Source organism: Gekko japonicus, unplaced genomic scaffold (genome assembly GCF_001447785.1).
Source record: "Gekko japonicus isolate JY-2015 unplaced genomic scaffold, Gekko_japonicus_V1.1 scaffold131, whole genome shotgun sequence".
In the NCBI taxonomy this organism is placed as follows: Eukaryota; Metazoa; Chordata; class Lepidosauria; order Squamata; family Gekkonidae; genus Gekko; species Gekko japonicus.
Window position 1 is genome coordinate 734,124 of NW_015167061.1, and position 18,904 is coordinate 753,027.

Genomic DNA, 18,904 nt, shown 5'->3' on the forward strand with positions numbered 1-18,904 from the left:
GCAGGTGCGTGGACAAGGGTCCTGCTAGCTGCAGCCGTGAGTCTGTGACCCCTGCCCTGACACGACATCTCTTCCCTCCCTCCCTCCCAGCAACTCGCACCTCCACCCAGGTGAACTTCCCCATAGACTTCTTTGAGCACAACCAGCAGCTGACGGATGTGGAGTTTGGCGGCAACGACCTCTTGCAGGTCTACAACGCCCAGCAGATCAAGCACCGCCTCAACTCCACCGGCATGTATGTGGCCAACACCAAGGTAAGTCGCTGAGGCCTGGGGGCACCCCAGAGAGACCGTCCCCTCCTCGAGAGGGCCGGCGTGCTGGTGCGGGCACAGAGGCCGCGGCCTTCTCCTTGTCCCCCCACAGTGGGTTTCAGTGGTCTCTCTCCCACAGCCTGGGGGCTTCACCATCGAGGTGACCAACAACAACAGCTCCATGGTGATGACAGGCATGAGGGTCCAGATCGGGACACAGGCCATCGAGCGGGCCCCTTCCTACCTGGAGATCTTTGGCCGCACCATGCAGCTCAACCTGAGCCGGCCACGCTGGTTCGATTTCCCGTTCACCCGCGAGGAAGCTTTGCAGGCCGACAAGAAGCTGGCCATCTTCGGTAAGGCTCCGCGCACGCGGCCTGTCGGAGGAGACCGTGCCTGCCTCTCTCTGCCCAGGCCGGTCCCCCTCATGCGCCTCCGCCTCCGCCTCCTTCTCTCCTTGCAGTCGGGGCTTCTGTGGATCCCGCCGGTGTCACGATGCTGGACGCCATCAAAATCTATGGCAAGACGAAGGAGCAGTTTGGCTGGCCGGATGAGCCGCCGGAGGACTTCCCGTCTGCGTCTGTGAGCAACGTCTGCCCGCCCAACCTGAACCAGGGGAACGGTACTGGAGACACCGAGGCGGCCGCCCCAGCAGCTGCGAGTGGCACCGTTCTGGAGAGGTGAGCCTCCTTCCCGCTCTTTCCCCCCCCTTTTCCCGCGGTAATGCCTGTTCCATAGAGTCACGTGCGCGGTGCACCTTCTAGAAACCCTCTAGAGCTTATCGTTCCATTGTGTGTCGTGGGGCCAGAGTCCGGTGGCTGGGGCTCAGGGCGCCCGTTGCCTCCCTCCCTGCTCCGGGAGCTGTCCCGCTCCTCCATAGCAGTGCGGGAAAGGGAGAGTTCTTCGTGCAGCTGTCTTGTCCTCTGTCGTCCAAAAAAGCGCTTCTCCATCTCTGCCGTCGTTTTCTTCCTTCCTCCTCTTTCCCCCGGAAGGTCAGATTACGTAGCGGGCGGGGAGCAAATAGAAATGCAGTTTTTAGCAAGCCTTGTTCCTTGCCCCGGTTTCTGTGGGGTGATGGGGGATGAAGAGGGAGCACGGGGGAGGGGCAGAGGGTGGCGTTTGTGTGGGGCGGGGAGTGGTAGTCATGGCAGGAGAGCAGAAAAGCAGCAGGTGGGGTTTCATGGGGCTTCTGCCGAAGAAGGGCCTTTCACCTGTCTTTTTGGTGTAGTGGTTAAGAGCGCGGACTCTAATCGGGGAGAACCGGGTTTGATTCCCCACTCCTCCACTTGCACCTGCTGGATGACCTTGGGCAAGCCACATTTCTGGCAGAGCTGTCCTTGAAAATGGCAGTTCTGGCAGAGCTCTCTCAGCCCCACGTCCCTCACAGGGTGTCTGTTGTGGGGAGTGGAAGGGAAAGGAGTTGGTAAACCGCTCTGAGACTCCCTTGGGTCATGAAGGGTGGGGTATAAATCCAATCTCTTCTTCTTGAACAAACAGTTAAAATCCTTGGAGACCAGAGTTTGCATTTTTAATTTTTTTCAAGTGCACTTTTGGGACTTCTCGGCAGCTGAGGCATCCCCTGTGATCCTGAACATCACAAATGTCTCTTGCTGGATCAGACCGAGGTCCGCCGAACATGGGAGTGCTTGCAAAACCCCAGCGGGCACCCAGTGGGCCACCAGGAATCGTCCGCAGTTCGACCGTTGGGCCGCATGTGCCGCAGGCCTGGCCAAAGGGCTGTCGGGGCCTGAGAACCGATTGCGTGTCTGGCTCCCCGCCACCGGGGAAAGCGGCCTCGCCGGGGTCTCGGGGCAGCTTGATGGCTCATGACTTGTTCTGGCAGGAGTTCTCCTAGGCAAGAGGCCTTCTCCTGGAAGTGGGGCCCCAGAGAAGAGCTGGGAGTATCAGCCCGGGGAGCTCCGTGGTGGCACTGTTAGGTACCTCCCGGCACGAGGCTGAGTGAGCAACCTTGGAGCAAGTCTTGCACACTGTGGTTCGTGGGAAACAGCGAGGAAGTAGCCGCACGGACTGTCGTTGGGAACTGCTGGGATGTCACCACTATAACCAGGGCTGAAGGCACTCTGAAACGGTGCAGCGAGAAAAGCTCAGCTCTGTTCAAAGAAAAAGCGTGCCGTTTAGAAGTGTGCATGCCTATAACTGTGGTTCTGCACAAAGCCTTGCTGTTGGAAAGCTTGTCCAGTTAGCTTCCTGGCTTCTCACGGCAACCCTAAGAATTAGACTTCGGAACCCCATATATTAGCTCATCTGCTCAGCCTTGCTCTGCTGTGTAACCACCTTAACCCCAGCAGTGAGCTGCCTGATTTTGGCCAAAGGTTGGAGCCGGGAGCTGCCCTGTTGGACGGCGACCTAAAGGTCTGGTGCATCTCATTGCTGTTGGTCAGGGGAGCTGTTCTAGTAATCTGCTTGCCTTTCTCTGGACTCCCTGATTTCCTCTGGCCACCAAAAGTAGTGCTTCCCTCCCATTCCACCCCCCCCCCCACCTGGAAGAAAGAGGTATTTGGAATCATCCTCAGTCTAGCCCCCTGTGCTCTCTGTTTCCCGGCTTTTGTTTTAATTTGCTTCCCCCCCCTCCTTTTTTTTAAATTCGCTGTAGGATGTGTTTTCTTGGGTATTTTTCTGTGAGCTTCATATCTTTTGTTTTTGTTTTGTTTTTTCCCCTTTCCTTTTGCTCCCCCAAAGTTCTGAAACTGAGTCCCTAACCAACCTGGACCGGTTAGTATACTGTCTTTTTTCCCTCCTTCTCTGCACGAATGGTTGTGTGTCAGAGAGAGAACACGTTGCTTTTACTTCTGTTGGCTGTCGAGCGTGTCTATTTATATACAGGGGTCTTTTTTATTTTAAAAAAGTACCTTCTAAGAAGTGGTGTGCTGCTTTCCTGTGGGGGTCCCTTGCATGGCAGGTGAGTGGGCCCGGATCCCAGAGTGGAGAGTCCCAGCTGCTTGTCTGTCCTTGCTTGGCTTTCCCTTCTGTCCCTCTCTGCTCCTCTGACTGCTGGCTGGCCTGGGGCATCTGCTCATCTGTCCCCACTGCTTAGGGGAACGAGAGCCGGGAGCCCCCTGGGATAAGCCTTGTTTCTGCCAGGAGTCCGGGCGCAGGGGCAGGGGTCTCCTGGGCCCCACCTGCCTCTTCCCCTCCTCGTTCTTCCCCCTCCTCTCTCCAGTCTGGCATTTCCTCCTCCAAGGTCTTTCCCAGAAGCTGCTACCTGTGCCCTTTACCCTGGGGACCAATCCTGCAGCCGGCTGCATGCAAAGCATGCGCTCTGCCACCGAGCGAGGGCTGCTCCCCAGAACCCCCCACGAGTCATTGCTGTGCCGGCACCCGGTATTGCCTGTCCCCAGCGAGCAGCAGCTCTCCCAGGCTTCAGGCAGAGCGAGGCCTTTCCTCACTTCCCCCAAGAGACCGCTGGAGTGCAGAAGCTGGGAATTGGATCTTGGGGACCTTGATGCATGCTCAGCTGTCAAGAGGCGGCTCCTGCCTCCTTCCCTGTCGGGGGTGGGATGGGGAGGGAGATGGTGATCCGGAACTCGGTCTGTTTTCACGGGGAGCCCCCTCTGGCAGAGCTGAGAACAAGTGGAAAGATGTAGCCCAATCACACCGGACAGGTGAATGATGAGAGTTGTTGTGAACCTGGAGTTTTCAGAAGAAGGAGGGTTTTGTTTGGGGGGGGGGGTGGCAACTGTAGCGTGAAACATATAGAAAACAACTGGAGTCATTGGCAGGGGAGGCTAACTTCTACACAGCACACAGATATCAGTGTGTGTTTGGTTATCTGATTAATTTGAGAAAAGCAATAACTGCTGGGGCAGGGGCGGATGCGGAATCTGCTTTTATAGCCAGTGATGGCCTCCATCAGTTTGGTGTAGTGGTTAGGTGCATGGACTCTAATCCGGGAGAACCGGGCTTGATTCCCCACTCTTCCACATGCAGCTGCTGGTGTGACCTTGGGTCAGTCACAAGTTCCTTCGGAGCCGTTCTCTCAAGGGCAGTTCTCAAGAGAGCTGTCTCAGCCCCGACTACCTCACCGGGTGTTTGTTGTGGGGAGGGGGAGGGAAAGGAGATTGTCAGCCGCTCTGAGACTCCCTTGGGTAGTGAAGGGCAGGGTATAAATCCAGTCTCTTCTTCTTCTTCTTCTTCAGTGGGAGGGGTGGCTGACCTGAGGCTCAGGAATCCTTGAGAGTGAGGGGGGGTGGAACCTGGGAGCCAAGCGGGAGCGGGGGGTGCCTGATGGGTCAAAGAGGGGAGCCCACCGTGTGCAGGGGCAGGCCGGCAGGGCCACCACCCCCGGAGCGGAGCTTGATGCCCTTACTGAAAGAAGCTCCTGAGCGGAACAGGAATAGCCGGGGCCTTGACCGCCTCCCCTGCCCCAGCCTTCCGGTTTCTCCCCTGGAGCCCTTGAGGACATCGAGCCTGGGCAGCGGAGCCCTCGTCCGAGGAGCCTCCGGTGGCCACAGCTGGCCTATCCAGACGCAGATTCCTAGCAGTGCCACAAACCGGATCTAACTCACCGTTTCCTGCCAAGTGTCTGAAGCCAGCGGAAGATGCAGTGGAAGCCCCGTCCCTGCACGGGTGCCACACGTGGGGGGAGGCTGAAGGGGGTGGGTGGGATTGTCCTGGGGTTGGGAAGCTGGACCGTCCCAGGAGGAGAGCAGGCTAGAGCTGTGGGGACATCCAGAGTTGCCTCAGCCCCACGTCAGGGCTTTGGTGCCTGCCGCCCCGTCTGGTCTCCTGGGCCCGGCAGAGACTTTCCAAGGGCTCAGGCTGTGAAGGGTCTTGCCCGGCTCCAGCAGCCTGTAATGGAGGGATTCACACAGGCCCGTCGCTGGGATTTTTAAAGTCAGGGGCAGTGTTCCTTCTAAGCTGAGTTAGTGTGCTCTAGCTCACAGTTTTTTAGCCTCCAGCTCACACATTTTTCTCTTAGCTCAGAAAGGATGACTCCAGAGCAAACTAATTTATGCAGCAGCCAAATCGCTCGCTCACAGCTTTAATGCCAGGAACTCGCAAAGTAGAATTTTTGCTCACGAGACTCCACAGCTTAGAGGGAACATTGGTCAGGGGGCATTTAAATTTCTTTAGGGGCACTGGCTAATGGAATTAAAGGAATCTCCAGCTCCTTCCCTGTACCTGCTGCTGCTTGGGGGTCCTGGGCTGGATGGGAAGTCGGGGGGGGGCTTGCCAGGAAGTCAGGGGGCCTGGCCCTGTAGCTATGGGCCTGGATTCACCCCGGTACCATCTGCCACAGGGGGACCCCCCCCCCAATCTTCCTTGTGCTCAGGGAATTGTGTGTGTGTGACTATGGGGGACTGTTCTGTCACATAGAGCTGCAGTTCTGCCAGTTGTTTGTGTGAAAGAGATCCAGAAACGCTCACAAGCCGGGAGAGTTTGCTGCGTATGGCTCGTTGAGGTGCTTTCAATCACATTGTGCTCCGTGGTGTGGCATTCCCACCATAACGCATCCTCTTAAATCTTTCTGAGTGCCCAGGGTTAACATCAACCCAGGCGTCTGGTGCCTTCAGCGTAGCACTACTTCACCTGCTTGATCTTTGCATCTGCCTTCACTCTTTGTCCTCACATCCCTTCTGGTTTTGGTCCATGCATCAGTACTTGTGTGTGTGTGTGTGTGAGTGTTGCTTGTCTCACACTGCTCCATGCCGGTCGAGCAAGTGTTTGGGCAACTGCTGGGAAGGGGAGGAGGGCAGTGCTGGGCCGGAACCCACATGGACCCAGTGAGATCCCCCCTGGTGGACCGGCATTTTGCTCAGTCCTGGGCTCCCTTAAATTCTGGGGCAGCATTTTTTGGGCTTTGTCGTACTGCCACTCTGCAAGGACTCAGAAGAGGCTGTGAACAGACAGGTCATACCGAAGGGCCGATTCGTCTGCCCTAAATCAGGCAGAATCTTCCCTTGCTGAGGATCCCACTTTTCATTTTAGAAGCAGAGAGCAAACTTCCACGCTGTATGGCTGAAAAGATATGCTTGTTATAAAAGTGTGGACACAGCGCCTGCTGAAATGACAGCATTTGGGGGGGGGGGGGCTTTCGCCGCGGTCCCCGGTTGCCTCTTGGAAGGAAACGGGTGCTCGTCAGCTGTGCACAAACAAAGCTGGATTGTCTTGCCCCCCCTCTCCCCTGCCACCCACCTGCCTTTCCCAGTCCTGGTTTCTTCTCATTGTGTTCTGTCCAAGTTCCAGAATTCCGGGCTTCTGTGGCTAGCCTGTATGTTCACCATCCCTTGAGGTCAAATAACTCTGTGGAAGTAATTAGCCCATTGAAAGCAAGTTTATCTGGTCAGATGGGCTACTGCTGATTGTGTTGTCTGTGTCCTGTTTGAAGACACCTTTTTTCTCTCTCTAATACAAAAGTTCTGGGATGCCTGGAAGCGATTTGAGCTTGCCCCATGCGACCAGGCCAGTAGCCCTGGACAAGACCAGGGCCTGGGGTTTTGCAGAAAGTGTGCCCGACACCAAGGGCCCTGAGTGTCATGCAGGTTTGCTGAGACGCTGTTAGGTGTTTGTTCCTACTGCTGGGGCTCTTTGGGAACAAGAGTGGCCTGTTTTGGACCAGCAGATACCGCGTCCCCCCCACAAAGCCTCTTAAGACTTCCTTTCTGTCCTGAAATGCATGTCAGAGCACCCCCTGATCTGAACGCATGGGGGGGGGGGCAGAGTAGCATGGTGAATCGGCCCTGTCAAGACAATCCAAGTTATCCCCGCTGCGGGCTGTGTAAGGAAATGTTTTTCTATCCTCTTTGGGGAAAGAAAAGCCCCTCTCGCCTTTCATCGCCGGATTTGCCAAAACGGCCCCAAGTTTGTCATCTGTGAGCCTGAGCCAGGTTTAACTCTCTGGTTTGCAGCACAAAGAGCGAGATATGCATGGCGCCTGTGGCAGTTTTTATCTTGCTTTGATACTTTTCGGGGACGGGTGGGGAGGGGGAGATGGCACTGCGGTGGGGGGAGATTGGCACCCGTCAGTGCCGGAGCTCCGTCTCTAAGCCACGCCGAAGCAAAGCCTCGAGGAGGCGGCTGCTTCTCTGAAACCCCCTTTTCTCCTTTTCCTCCAGGCTAGTAGTCAGTTCTTTAGAAGCGCTGGAAAGCTGCTTTGCGGTGGGACCAGTCAACGAGAAGGCAAGTCTCTTGGCTCGGAGGTTTTCTGCGGGGGGTGGGGGAAGGAGCAGCAGCAGCAGACGGTCTTTGCAGCCTTCGAGGGACCCGATCCCGCTCAGAGAGGGAGGGCCTTCTGATTCCTCCGTCCGTATTTTGGGGCTTAGAGCAGAGACCGATCTGGAAGTTTGACTCTCAGAGAAGCATTTGGGGCTGACTCTGAGTTTATGGCGTTTTGCGCTCTGGCTCCCTGCCAGCAGGCTGGCCTCCTTTGTGGGAGGGGTGGGGTGGGCAGGAGTGAGGCAGCTGGGCCAGGCTTCTCAGTTCCGGCCCCGCTCTTTTCTAATTTCCTTTGACAGCTAGTTGTAGGGGAACCTTCAAGGGGAGCACAGTTAGAGTACAGGAATTTGGGAGGGGGCTGCTTGAAAGGGCATTGTTTTTTACGCAGCTGGGGTGAGTGGTTTGGGCTGTGGAAATATCGAACGTGTCTGAGCATCCGGTGCCTGCAGACCTGTGCAAGCGAGCCAAGCTACACGTTGGATGCCATTTAGAACAGAAGGACATAAGAGAAGCCAAATGTTGGATCAGGCCAGTGGCTCCTCCAGTCCAACACTGTCACACAGCGGCCAAAAATACCAGGTGCCATTAGGAGGTCCAGCAGTGGGGCCAGGACACTCGAAGCCCTCCCACTGTTGCCCCCCCCCCCCAAGCACCAAGAGTACAGAGCATCCCTTGCCCCAGTCTGAGCATTCCATCCATAAGAACATAAGAGAAGCCAATGTTGGATCGGGCTAGTGGCCCCTCCAGTCCAACACTCTGTCACACAGTGGCCAAAAATCCCAGGTGCCATTAGGAGGTCCAGCAGTGGGGCCAGGACACTCGAAGCCCTCCCACTGTTGCCCCCCCCCCCCAAGCACCAAGAGTACAGAGCATCCCTTGCCCCAGTCTGAGCATTCCATCCATAAGAACATAAGAGAAGCCAATGTTGGATCGGGCTAGTGGCCCCTCCAGTCCAACACTCTGTCACACAGTGGCCAAAAATCCCAGGTGCCATTAGGAGGTCCAGCAGTGGGGCCAGGACACTCGAAGCCCTCCCACTGTTGCCCCCCCCCCCCAAGCACCAAGAGTACAGAGCATCCCTTGCCCCAGACGGAGAGCCCCTATCTATACCTTGTGGCTAAGAGCCCCTGATGGACCTCTGCTCCAGATGTTTCTCCAATTCCCTCTTGAAGCCATCCATTTGAGAGAGCTCACCTTCTTACTGCCGGGGGAATAGCTGAAATGCGACTTTGCCTTTTCTCCTTGCTGCAGTCCCTGGTTGCCAGTCAGCTTCCAGAGGAGCTCGGCTTTGTGACCTGGTGCCATAGCAATGTGAACAAGCCGTGTTCCTTCCTCCAGAGCTTTGTGACAAGTGACGGGAGGGCAGTAGGCACCAGCAGCAGCCCAATTTTGTGTGTGTCTCTCTCTCCCCCCTGCAGGAGAAAAGCAAGGCAGCGGCCCAGGAGTTGGCCACCATGCTCTTGTCCACCCCGGCCCCCTCCAGCGTCCAGCAGCAGACCAAGAGCCTCCTGGCGAGTCTCCACACCAGCCGCTCTGCGTACCACAACCACAAGGTGTGAAGCCACGGGGGCAGCCCTTTCCCGACGGCCTCAGCTCTGGGCACCTCCCGAGGAAGCCAGGGTGTTCGTTGTTGAACCCGCTGCACCAAACGGAGGCTTCTGGGCTCCATTCAAAGCCCCCCTCTCCATTTTTGTGGGGTATTGACCAGCTTGTGGGGCCCGGTGATTGGAAGTCCCCATGTCCCAGATAACCTCCTGTGGTTGCAGTTTCCAAGGGGGGGGGGGATTGGTAACAGTGGGGTGGGCAAAGACATCTTTCAGAGAAGCCCATCTGCTATTTCAGACCACCACACCGAGCCGCCACCCAGTAGGCTTCCAAGGACCTCCGGAGCACCCCAGAACCTCTGGTCCGATAGGCTCCTAGTATTGGGCAGAGCAGGGTTGTCCGTCCACCGGGATTGGCTCCTCCTCCTCACGCCTCTTTCTGCACCGCAGGATCAGGCCTTGCTGAGCAAAGCCATCCAGTACTTGACCGCATCGAGCAAGGAGGGGAAGGACCTTGACCCGGAAGTGTTTCAGAGGCTGGTCATCACAGCCCGCTCCATCGCCATCATGCGGCCAAACAACCTGGTCCATTTCACCGAATCGAAGCTGCCGCAGGTGGAAGCAGGTGGGCGCCTCTCTCCCTCCCTCCCCTCCCCGGCTTTGTTTTCCACGTTGGACTCTTCCGTGTGTATTTGAAGTGCTCCATAGAGTGGGGCTGGTCACAGCTTTAGCGGGGAGGTGCTTTGCAGGCAGAAAGCCCCAAGCGTCATCCACGGCCGTTCCCGCAAAGGATCTCCTGTAGCACAGAAAGTCCCATGAGCCAGCCCCACTGGCCTGTCGAGGTTAGTCTTGTCTGCTCTGGCCAGTGGTGGCTCTCCAGAGTCTCAGGGCAGGCCTTTCCTGTCACCTGCTGCCTGGTCCTTTTGACGGGAGAGGCCAGGACCTTCCGCATGCAGAGGAGACATTCTGCTGTGGGACCACGGCCCCACCGCTTTCTCTGCTTAAGGGGCCACAGCCAGTCAGAGGGAGGGAACACTGTTGAGCTAGATCCCTTTTGTATATTCTGACCATTTCACGCTAAACGTAGCTCAGGCCCCGAAGTTCTGTGCTTTGTAAGCAAAAGGTGCCCTGCTCAGCCCAAGGTCTCAGGGCCAAAATATTTGGGGGGGGGGGGTGGCAGGAGAGAGATGAGCAATGCTATTGTGGATCTTGCCTTAAAGCTTGCATGGCTCTGAAAATGGAGTGAACAGACAATGTTTAAGAACATAAGAGAACCCAAACCTGGATCAGGCCAATGGCCCATCCAGTCCAACACTCTGTCTGTCACACAGTGGCCAGAAATACCAGGTGCCATCAGGAGGTCCACCAGTGGGGCCAGGACACCAGAAGCCCTCCCACTGTTGCCCCCCCCCCCAAGCACCAAGAATACAGAGCATCCCTTGCCCCAGACCAAGAGTCCCTATAAGAACATAAGAGAAGCCAATGTTGGATCAGGCCAATGGCCCATCCAGGCCAACACTCTGTGTCACACAGTGGCCAGAAATACCAGGTGCCCTCAGGAGGTCCAGCAGTGGGGGGGGGGCACTAGTAGCCCTCCCACTGTTGCCCACCCCCCAGCACCAAGAAGACTGAGCGTCACCTGCCTCAGATGGAAAGTTCCTGTCTATACTTTGTGGCTAACAGCCACTGATGGGACCTCTGCTCCATGTGTTTATCCAATCCCCTCTTGAAGCTGTCCATGTTTGTAGCCGCCGCCACCCCCTGTGGCCGTGAATTGTGAGCAGAAGGTGCCTGGCTCAGTCCTGACCTGAGGCAGGGCAAAGGCACAATGGAGTCTCTGAAGACTAGCCTCTGGGAACGAGCTGAGGCAGGGGCCCTCCTCCTTCCTGGAACTGAGCTTCCCAGGAGTACCTGGCAGGCGCACTGTGGGAGGGTAGAGTGCAGGACTCAGTGGGGCCAGCAGGACTCTCCAGAGGTTCTTGTGTCTGACCTGTTGCCCCAGTGGTTGGGGAGCTGGCAGAAGACACTGGCAGCTCTTTTCAGAAATCATTGTAAATCTTCCAGAAGCCAGTGAAGAAGGGCAGGAGGCCCAGAAGAACCCGGAAGGAGAAGGATGCAGTTTTATTACGCAGCTGGTCAACCATTTCTGGAAACTGCATGCGTCAAAACCCAAAAACGCGTTCCTGGCACCCGCTTGCCTGCCAGGTACGGTGCTAAAGCCGCCTCCGTCGTGCTGGGAAGGGTGCAGGGCCAGGGAAGCCTGGCAGGCTGGGAGATTTGGGAGGTTTTAAACCATTTGTTGTTTTCTCTTTGCAATGATTTGTCAACTGCTGGTGTGACCGTCCTCTCCTTCCCCTTCTGTCCTAGGCCTGACCCACATCGAAGCCACTGTCAATGCTCTGGTGGACATCATCCATGGGTATTGCACCTGTGAGCTGGACTGTATCAACACAGCTTCCAAAATTTACATGCAGATGTTGCTCTGCCCAGTACGTACTTCTGACCTTTTTGGCTGGGGTGTGCAGGGGCTTGCCCCCCCCAATTTATTTGCAAGGACCGCCAGACCTGGGTGCAGTGCAGATGTGGCGGGCCCCTGGTCAGCAGCTGGTTGGACGGGGGCTGACGAGCCGGAAACCCTGGATCTCTTAACTGTGGAAGGGAGGGAAAGGCTCAGGTGTGGGTCAGCAACAGAGGCCTTCGCAGAGCCTTTCCTTCTGGCACTCACTGCCCGTGTCCACAAGGTACCTACTGGATTGCGGGGTCCCGCGGGGCACTTCTCTCCCCGATGTTGTTCAACATTTATATGCACCCCCTCGCCCAGCTAGCACGGAGTTTCGGGTTGGGGTGCCATCCAGGGGTTATTTCGTAGAAAAAGAGGTGCAGGAGCTCATTAGCATAACTCATTAGCATAGCTTATTTGCATATGCCACACCCCCTGACATCACCGGAAGTGTGTCAGAAGGCAACACCCACCGCTCAGGCTCCACTGGACCGTTTTGGATTCCTAGCTGGGGGGGGGGGGGGACGCTGAGAATTCTGCCTCCTCCGTTCACAGAGGAGGGAGAGCTTATACCTGAATAAAATTTGGTCTTAAAGATGCCACTGAACTGTTTTGGGGCGGGGGAACCTCTGCAACTTACCTGGCTGCTTCTTGCTCTGACTGAGGGCCCCTGGGCTCTTTACTGCCGGAGCTCCACTCCTGTGCGCTCCTAAAGGAAATGACCCCATTAATACGCTGACGACACCCATCTATACCTGTTGATGGGTGACCGGCCAGATACTGTCCCCGGGAATCTTGCCAAGGGTTTGGAGGCTATGGTGAGATGGTTAAAACAGAGTCGGCTGAAGCTGAATCCAGGAAAGACGGAGGTTCTGTGGCTGGGTAGGGGGGAGGCTCATTTGGGTTGCCGGCTCTCCCGACCCTCGAGGGTGTGCCGCTATCACCGGCACAGACCATCAGGAGCCTGGGCGTGACTCTGGATCCTTCCTTATCGAAGGAAGCCCAGGCTGCGAAGGTTGCCAACCTAGAATTTTTCCAAAATCACCAGGTTAGGCAGCTGGCTCCCTACTTGTCTCGCCCTGACCTAGCCACCGTCATCCATGCAACGGTCACCTCCAGGTTGGACTACTGTAATTCGCTCTACGCGGGCCTGCCCCCGCGCCTGACCTGGAAGCGACAACTGGTCCAAAATGCAGCCACAGGGGTCCTCACAGTGACCCCCCTCGTACAGCACATAGCCAACCAGTGCTGCATGAGTGTTGTAAGCCACCCTGAGCCCTGCTTGCAGGGAAGGGCGGCCTATTAAATCCAGTTTAACAAATAAATACATTTCCCTGTTTCACACACAAGGGCAAGCAGCAAAAGTGTGGAAGAGCTCTTTTCCTGGTCCTCTGTGTGCAAAAAATAGTCGAAGGCAACATAAAAGCACAGTTACCCAGCCATTGGGCCAAGTGCACTAAACGTGAACGGGGGGACCTGGGCAGAGGCCATGTGTCCTTCCTTCCTTTGAATGCCTTGTGGAAGTCAGATCGGCACTGCCCTTTGCTTGAGCCACTCTGTGTGTTTTTGAAGGAGAGGGCAAGAAGGGAGTTGCGTAGAGGGAAGGGCAACGCAGCCAAGTGGACGGTTCTCCTCGTCGGTCTTGCCCACGTGGCTCTTCCTTAGGGGAGCTGCGGGGCTGTTTCAGCCACACCAGGCAACCACAGAACATGGACATCCGTGGCCATAGCTTATATTCTGTCCCATTTGTCTGCCAAGCTGTTGGGGGACAGGGTAGTTCTGTAGTCGCTTTGGAAACTTGGTCTCTATGTGCTGGAACTCAGCAGCTTTCGTGTTCTTTTAGCAGCAAGTTCTAGCCCACGTGGGTCTGAAGGTAGGCCCGGGAAGAAAGAGGATGCCGCATAGGGCAGTCAGTAGCTGGTTTCCGCAGGAGCCCTTGAAGGCACTAAATAGTCAGTGGGGGGACCACTGGCTTTGAACTGTTACTGTTCAGTTTTGGGCATCTCCAGAGCCGCCACTGGTCAGGGTCAACAGTATGGGGTTAGATGGATCAGTGGCCTGACTTGGTCTTGGTGGAGGGGCCACGGATCAGTGGTGGCACGTGTACTTTGCACGCAGAAGGTCTGTGGCATCCTCAGCAAGACCAAGGCCGTCGGGTTGGCTTTCTTCCCAAGACCTTGTCGCAGTGAAGAGTCAACAGTGGTGGGTTCGGCAGAGCAGTGGTTTGGGCAGCTCCTCGCCAGAGGCCGTCACTCAGCACAGGGGCACCTGGTCTGCATGCAGAAGTTCTTGGGGTTCAGTCCCTGCCCGCCTCTCCAGTTAAAATATTTCGGGTATTTGGGGAGACGCTTCTCTCTGACCGAGAGCTCCTGCCACTCTGAGCAAGCAGTATGGCGCTCGGCGGGTTGAGGGCCCGGCTCAGGTCGTGACCAACGTTGCTTGCATTCTAGGATCCCGCCGTGAGCTTTTCCTGCAAGCAAGCTTTGATCCGAGTGCTGAGGCCGAGGAACAAGCGGAGACACGTGACGCTGCCGTCCTCCCCACGAAGCAACACCCCAATGGGTAAAACTTGGCTTGTGGCTAGCTCGGTCGTGCCAGAAGTTCACCACACGGGTCAGCCCCAGGAGGGTCCTAGATGGGCTGTCTGTATCCGCCCTCGAAATAGCTCTGTATCCTGGATCCGGAAGAGGCCAAAAGACAATTTGTCCCGGCCAGCTTTCCGGTGAAGAATCTGGGGAGTCTATCAGTGGGGCGTGGTTTGGGAAGCTGATTCAGTTCGTCTTCCCCCAGCACCCCGGGGGGGCTCTCTGTGCCACTGGCTTTGCAGAGGGGTCCCTTGTTCTGCAGGCAGGCTTCAGGTGGCGCAGATATGCTCTGCTGGTCAGCTGGGGGAACAAAGAAGTGAATGTTGGACTTTGCATAAAGATCGCAGAGAAATCCACTTACTCAAAAAGCCCAGGGAAATCCACTTGCTCAGTTACAGTCTTTTGACTAAAGGGGATGGAATGCAAAGCAACATCTGCTTACCTCTGAGGTGGAATGCTCCGCGTGGCCCTAGAGAGTCCAGATTTTGGAGTCCCAACAAGAAACTGGGAGTTGGTTTCTTGTTGTCATTTTACAGCTTGATCCTCTCAGACTGATGTTTAAGCATGGGTCCATGTGCAATACATTGTGCCATGGGAGTCTGTGGCAGAGCAGGGGTGAACTCAGGGCTCCCTTGGGTGGGACCCTGTGGCATTCCTGGTAGGCCTTGGGTCCCCGCTCTTGCATTCAGTGTTCCCTCTAAGCTGAGTTAGTGTGAGTTAGCTCACAGTTTTTTAGCCTCCGGCTCATACACTTTTGCCTTAGCTCAAGAAGGATGGCTCTAGAGCAAACTATGCAGTAGCCAAATCGCTCACTCACAACTTTAATGCCCGTAGCTCCCAGAGTAGAATTTTTACTCACAGGACTCCACCGCTCAGAGGGAGTGTTGCTTGCATTGTGTGTCCTGTTGCTGTGGAGCAACTGCGCGTGGCTGTGCGTAAGCAACATTTTTGTGGCCCAGGAGACAAGGACGATTACGATGACGATGACGCGGAGGACAAGATGCAGAGCTCCGGGATGGCCAACGGCGAGCACATCCGGCAGGAGAGCCAAGAGCAGAACGAGGTGGATCACGGGGACTTTGAGATGGTGGTGAGTCCTTCGACGAAAAAAATGGTCAGGCCCCATTGAGGGCAGCGGGCAGCTCTCTGAGAGAGGGCAGGAAGCGGTGGGCATTCCTCTACCAGGCCTGAGTTATGGTCAGTTAAGGACACCATCCCCACCTTCCAACTCCTGGAGGGGGGGAATCCTCTTTTCTCATTTGTTGTTACTTCATCTTTTTAAAAACAAACACCAACACTATTTATTAGCAATATTTATGGATAACGACAGCAGTGATTCAAAGTTATGGTCCAGTCAGGCACCTTTAAGACCAACGAAGCTTTACTCAAGGCGTGAGCTTTCGTGGGCACACACACTTCCTCAGATACAGTGAAACGGAATTTACAGATCATAGTTGTATATAGAGAGGGTGGCTTGTTAAATTAGCACGCAAAATAGTGAGGATGCTTTTTAACAGATAAAAAGCATGACAAGCTTGGTTTCTGGTTAACATCTGTTTGGGTTCGGCTGGCAGGATAATAATACATTATTACAATAATAGCAATAACACATAATAAAGAATGTGGATGGAATGGCTAGATTTGAGCCCAGTAGCCCTTAGAAGGGGCGGCAGTGGTTCAAGTGGTTAAGATGCTGAGCTGCAGATCGGAAGGTCGGTAGTTCATCCATTTGGGACCCGAGTGTCGCATGACGGAGTGAGCTCCCGTCTCTGCCCCCAGCTCCTGCCAACCTAGCAGTTCGAAAGCAAGAAATTGCAAGTACTGGTAGATAAATAGGTACCACTTCAGTGGGAAGGTAACAGCGTTCCATGAGCCTCGGCGTCTAGTCATGCCGGCCACATGACCACGGAAATGTCTTTGGACAGCGCTGGCTCTTCGGCTTGGAAACGGAGATGAGCACTGCATCCCTAGAGTCGGATTCGGCTGGCTTTTGAGCAAGGGAAACCTTTACCTTTACCTTACTAGCCCCTTAAAAGCCAACAAGATTTCCAAGGCCAGAGCATTCAAGAGTCCAAGCTCCCTTTCTTGGGGAGGAGTGAACCTGTGAATAGAATCGTTACTAACGACAAAGGAAGGACTAACAATGACAGTAAGCAACGGTTTTTCAAAAGAGGCATACTTGGATCAGTGAGCAGTCCCATCAGGTAGACATTTGGGTGGTAGACGTAGTATTTAAAATACACTCTGCATTTGACTGCTTAATAAGCCAGGATGCAGCTGCATTTCAAAGGCCTTTTGCAGACTTGCTGCTTGGATGGTTCCCAGTGAAAGGCTCAGGGCGGCTCACATGCAGCAAAGCCGAGTGCAAAATACAATACAGTATATAATAAATAAAATATTTAAAATCACAATAAAACCTTCCGATAATACGGTGCTTATACCTATATTAATCATCCAAGATGGTGACAAACCCCCCCCCCCCAGGTTTGGTGGCCAGCTGTCTCAGTAGCGTGGTCTCCCACGAGTAGCCACCTATTTAGTTCTGCAAGATTAAAAAACGAGTAGCCACCTATTTAGTTGTGCAAGATGGATCCACTTTGCCAGCTCTTTATGTCAAAAGCAAACAGCAGATAAACGCTCACTGAGGGAGGGGGAGGCCTCTCTGTTCGGCCAGCCACCCAAGTGCTGCCTTCTCGCCTGGGGGGCAGGCCGCTCCCGCTGGGGACGCTCAGCAGGCGCTTCATTGCCTCCCTTCAGGCATCCTGTTGAGAGACACTTTGATTTTATCAGGCCTTGAGCAGCAGGTCTTTGGGGAAGGCTGTGTTGACTGCCTGTTCGCTGCACTGTTTGATTGGGAGAGTTTTTCTTTAACAAGCACATATTTCACATGTGAAAATTACTTTGGGCCCATGCGGATTCTGTGAACTTCGGCAGATCCTGAGAGGGAGGGCAGGATGGATTGCCTCAGGGCTTAGTTCTCGTGGCCCTTTCTGACACGCCCAGGGAAATGCTGATTGCCACTTGGGGGTCAGGAAGCAATCTTTCTCCAGGCCGGTTTGTCTGGAGATCCTGGAAGGTTTTTGTCATCTTCTGGGCATGGAACAGCGGTCACTGCAGGTGTGTGAGAGGGAGGTATTTGTGGATTTCCTGCCTTGTGCAGGGGGTTGGACTAGATGATCCTGGAGGTCCCTTCCAACTCTATGATTCTTGGAAGAGTGGTGTCATGTGTTCACAGGAACCTGCATCACCACGCTTCTTAGAAGGAGCTGCCCAGCCCTAGCTGTCTTTGTTTCCCCTAGTCTGAGTCGATGGTGCTGGAGACGGCGGAGAACGTGAACAACGGCAACCCCTCCCCGCTGGAAGCTCTTCTGGCCGGAGCTGAGGGGTTCCCTCCCATGCTGGACATTCCCCCAGATGCCGATGACGAAACCATGGTGGAGCTGGCCATCGCTCTGAGCCTGCAGCAAGATCAGCAAGGTAAGAAGATGTTCTGCCATTGCAGGGTTAGTCCCTGGTTCGAGTCTTGCCTCTGTGCCTGAGGTGGCCTTTGGCAAGCCACTCTCGCAAGCGTGGCCCCGTATTTGGCCTGCCTTCCAGGCTTGAGGTAATCCTTGCCAACCTGCTGACACAGAAGAGGGGGAGGGGGAGGAGACTGGATTTATACCCCATGGCCCTTCACTTGGAGTCTCAGTGCGGCTTGCAAACTCCTTTCCCTTCCCCTCCCCACAACAGACACCCGGTGAGGTAGATGGGGCTGAGAGAGCTCTTGACAGAAACGGCTCTTTTTCAAGGACAGCTCTTGTCAGAACCATGGCTTGCCCAAGGTCATCCAGCCAGGTGCAAGTGGAGGAGTGGGGGAATCAAACCCGGTTCTCCCGGATCAGAGTCCGCGCACTTAACCACGACACCAAACTGGCTCTAGGAAGAGCTTTGGGCTCCCTGGGGAGTGGGGACACAGCCCAGTGACACCGCTCTCCCCCTCTTGTTTAGGGAGCAGCAGCAGCGCTCTTGGCCTGCAGAGCCTGGGATTGTCGGGCCAAGCGCCCAGCTCCTCTTCTCTCGACGCCGGGACACTTTCGGACACCACAGCATCAGGTAACTGTTCACAGACAGGAAAGCAGGTGGCTTCTCAGGTCTCCAGAGCCTGGAAAGAGGGCTCTTCTGTGAGCTGATTTCCTGCCTGATTTCCCAGGCCAGGAAAAGCTCAAGTCTGCAACTTGCAGAACTTTGGGCGGAGCAAACCATTTTGCACTTGCTCTTGTCACTGTGTTGTGTAATTTACTGCCACAGCTCGGCCCGGTCAGTCAACTCGGCCTCCCCGTGGCAGGCCCGGCTGTCTTTCCAAGGGGTGGGCTGTGTTTGTTGTGTTGGGTTTGGGGGGGGGGGTCTACTCAGAGAAGTTTCAATGATTCCTCTAAGCTGTGAAGTCTTGTGAGCAAAAATTCCACTTTTGTGAGCTCCTGGCCTTAAAGTTGTTCGCGAGCGATTTGGCTATGGCATACATTTAGTTTGCTCTGGAGCCCTCCTTCCTGAGCGAAGACAAAAACCTGCCCCGTAAATGGGCTCAAGGCAGGTTAAATCAATTAGTATAATACAATTAAACAATGTTCAAATGACAGTTTACACAGGATGAGGTGGTAGTCCCCCGCTCCCAGCTTCTGAGATTTGCTGACATCAATTTCAAGCAGGGGCCATTTCCTAGAAAAAGAGGTGCAGGAGCTCATTAGCATTACCTATTTGCATATGCCACACCCCCTGACATCACCGGAAGTGTGTCAGAAGGCTACACCCACCACTCAGGCTCCACTGGACTGTTTTGGATTGCTAGCTATGGGGGGGGGGACGTGC

General features: G+C 55.2%; 1 protein-coding gene across 1 annotated transcript in view; it reads left to right on the plus strand.

Moving 5' to 3' along the window:
* UBR4 (ubiquitin protein ligase E3 component n-recognin 4) overlaps positions 1 to 18,904 on the plus strand; it is a 136,680-nt gene that overhangs the window by 52,451 nt on the left and 65,325 nt on the right. The window contains 12 exon segments of the mRNA XM_015412557.1: positions 91 to 254; positions 391 to 607; positions 715 to 931; positions 7,328 to 7,391; positions 8,846 to 8,980; positions 9,422 to 9,596; positions 11,036 to 11,176; positions 11,339 to 11,460; positions 13,922 to 14,033; positions 15,016 to 15,146; positions 17,356 to 17,533; positions 18,047 to 18,151. Coding sequence (XP_015268043.1) covers positions 91 to 254; positions 391 to 607; positions 715 to 931; positions 7,328 to 7,391; positions 8,846 to 8,980; positions 9,422 to 9,596; positions 11,036 to 11,176; positions 11,339 to 11,460; positions 13,922 to 14,033; positions 15,016 to 15,146; positions 17,356 to 17,533; positions 18,047 to 18,151 — 1,761 coding nt within the window.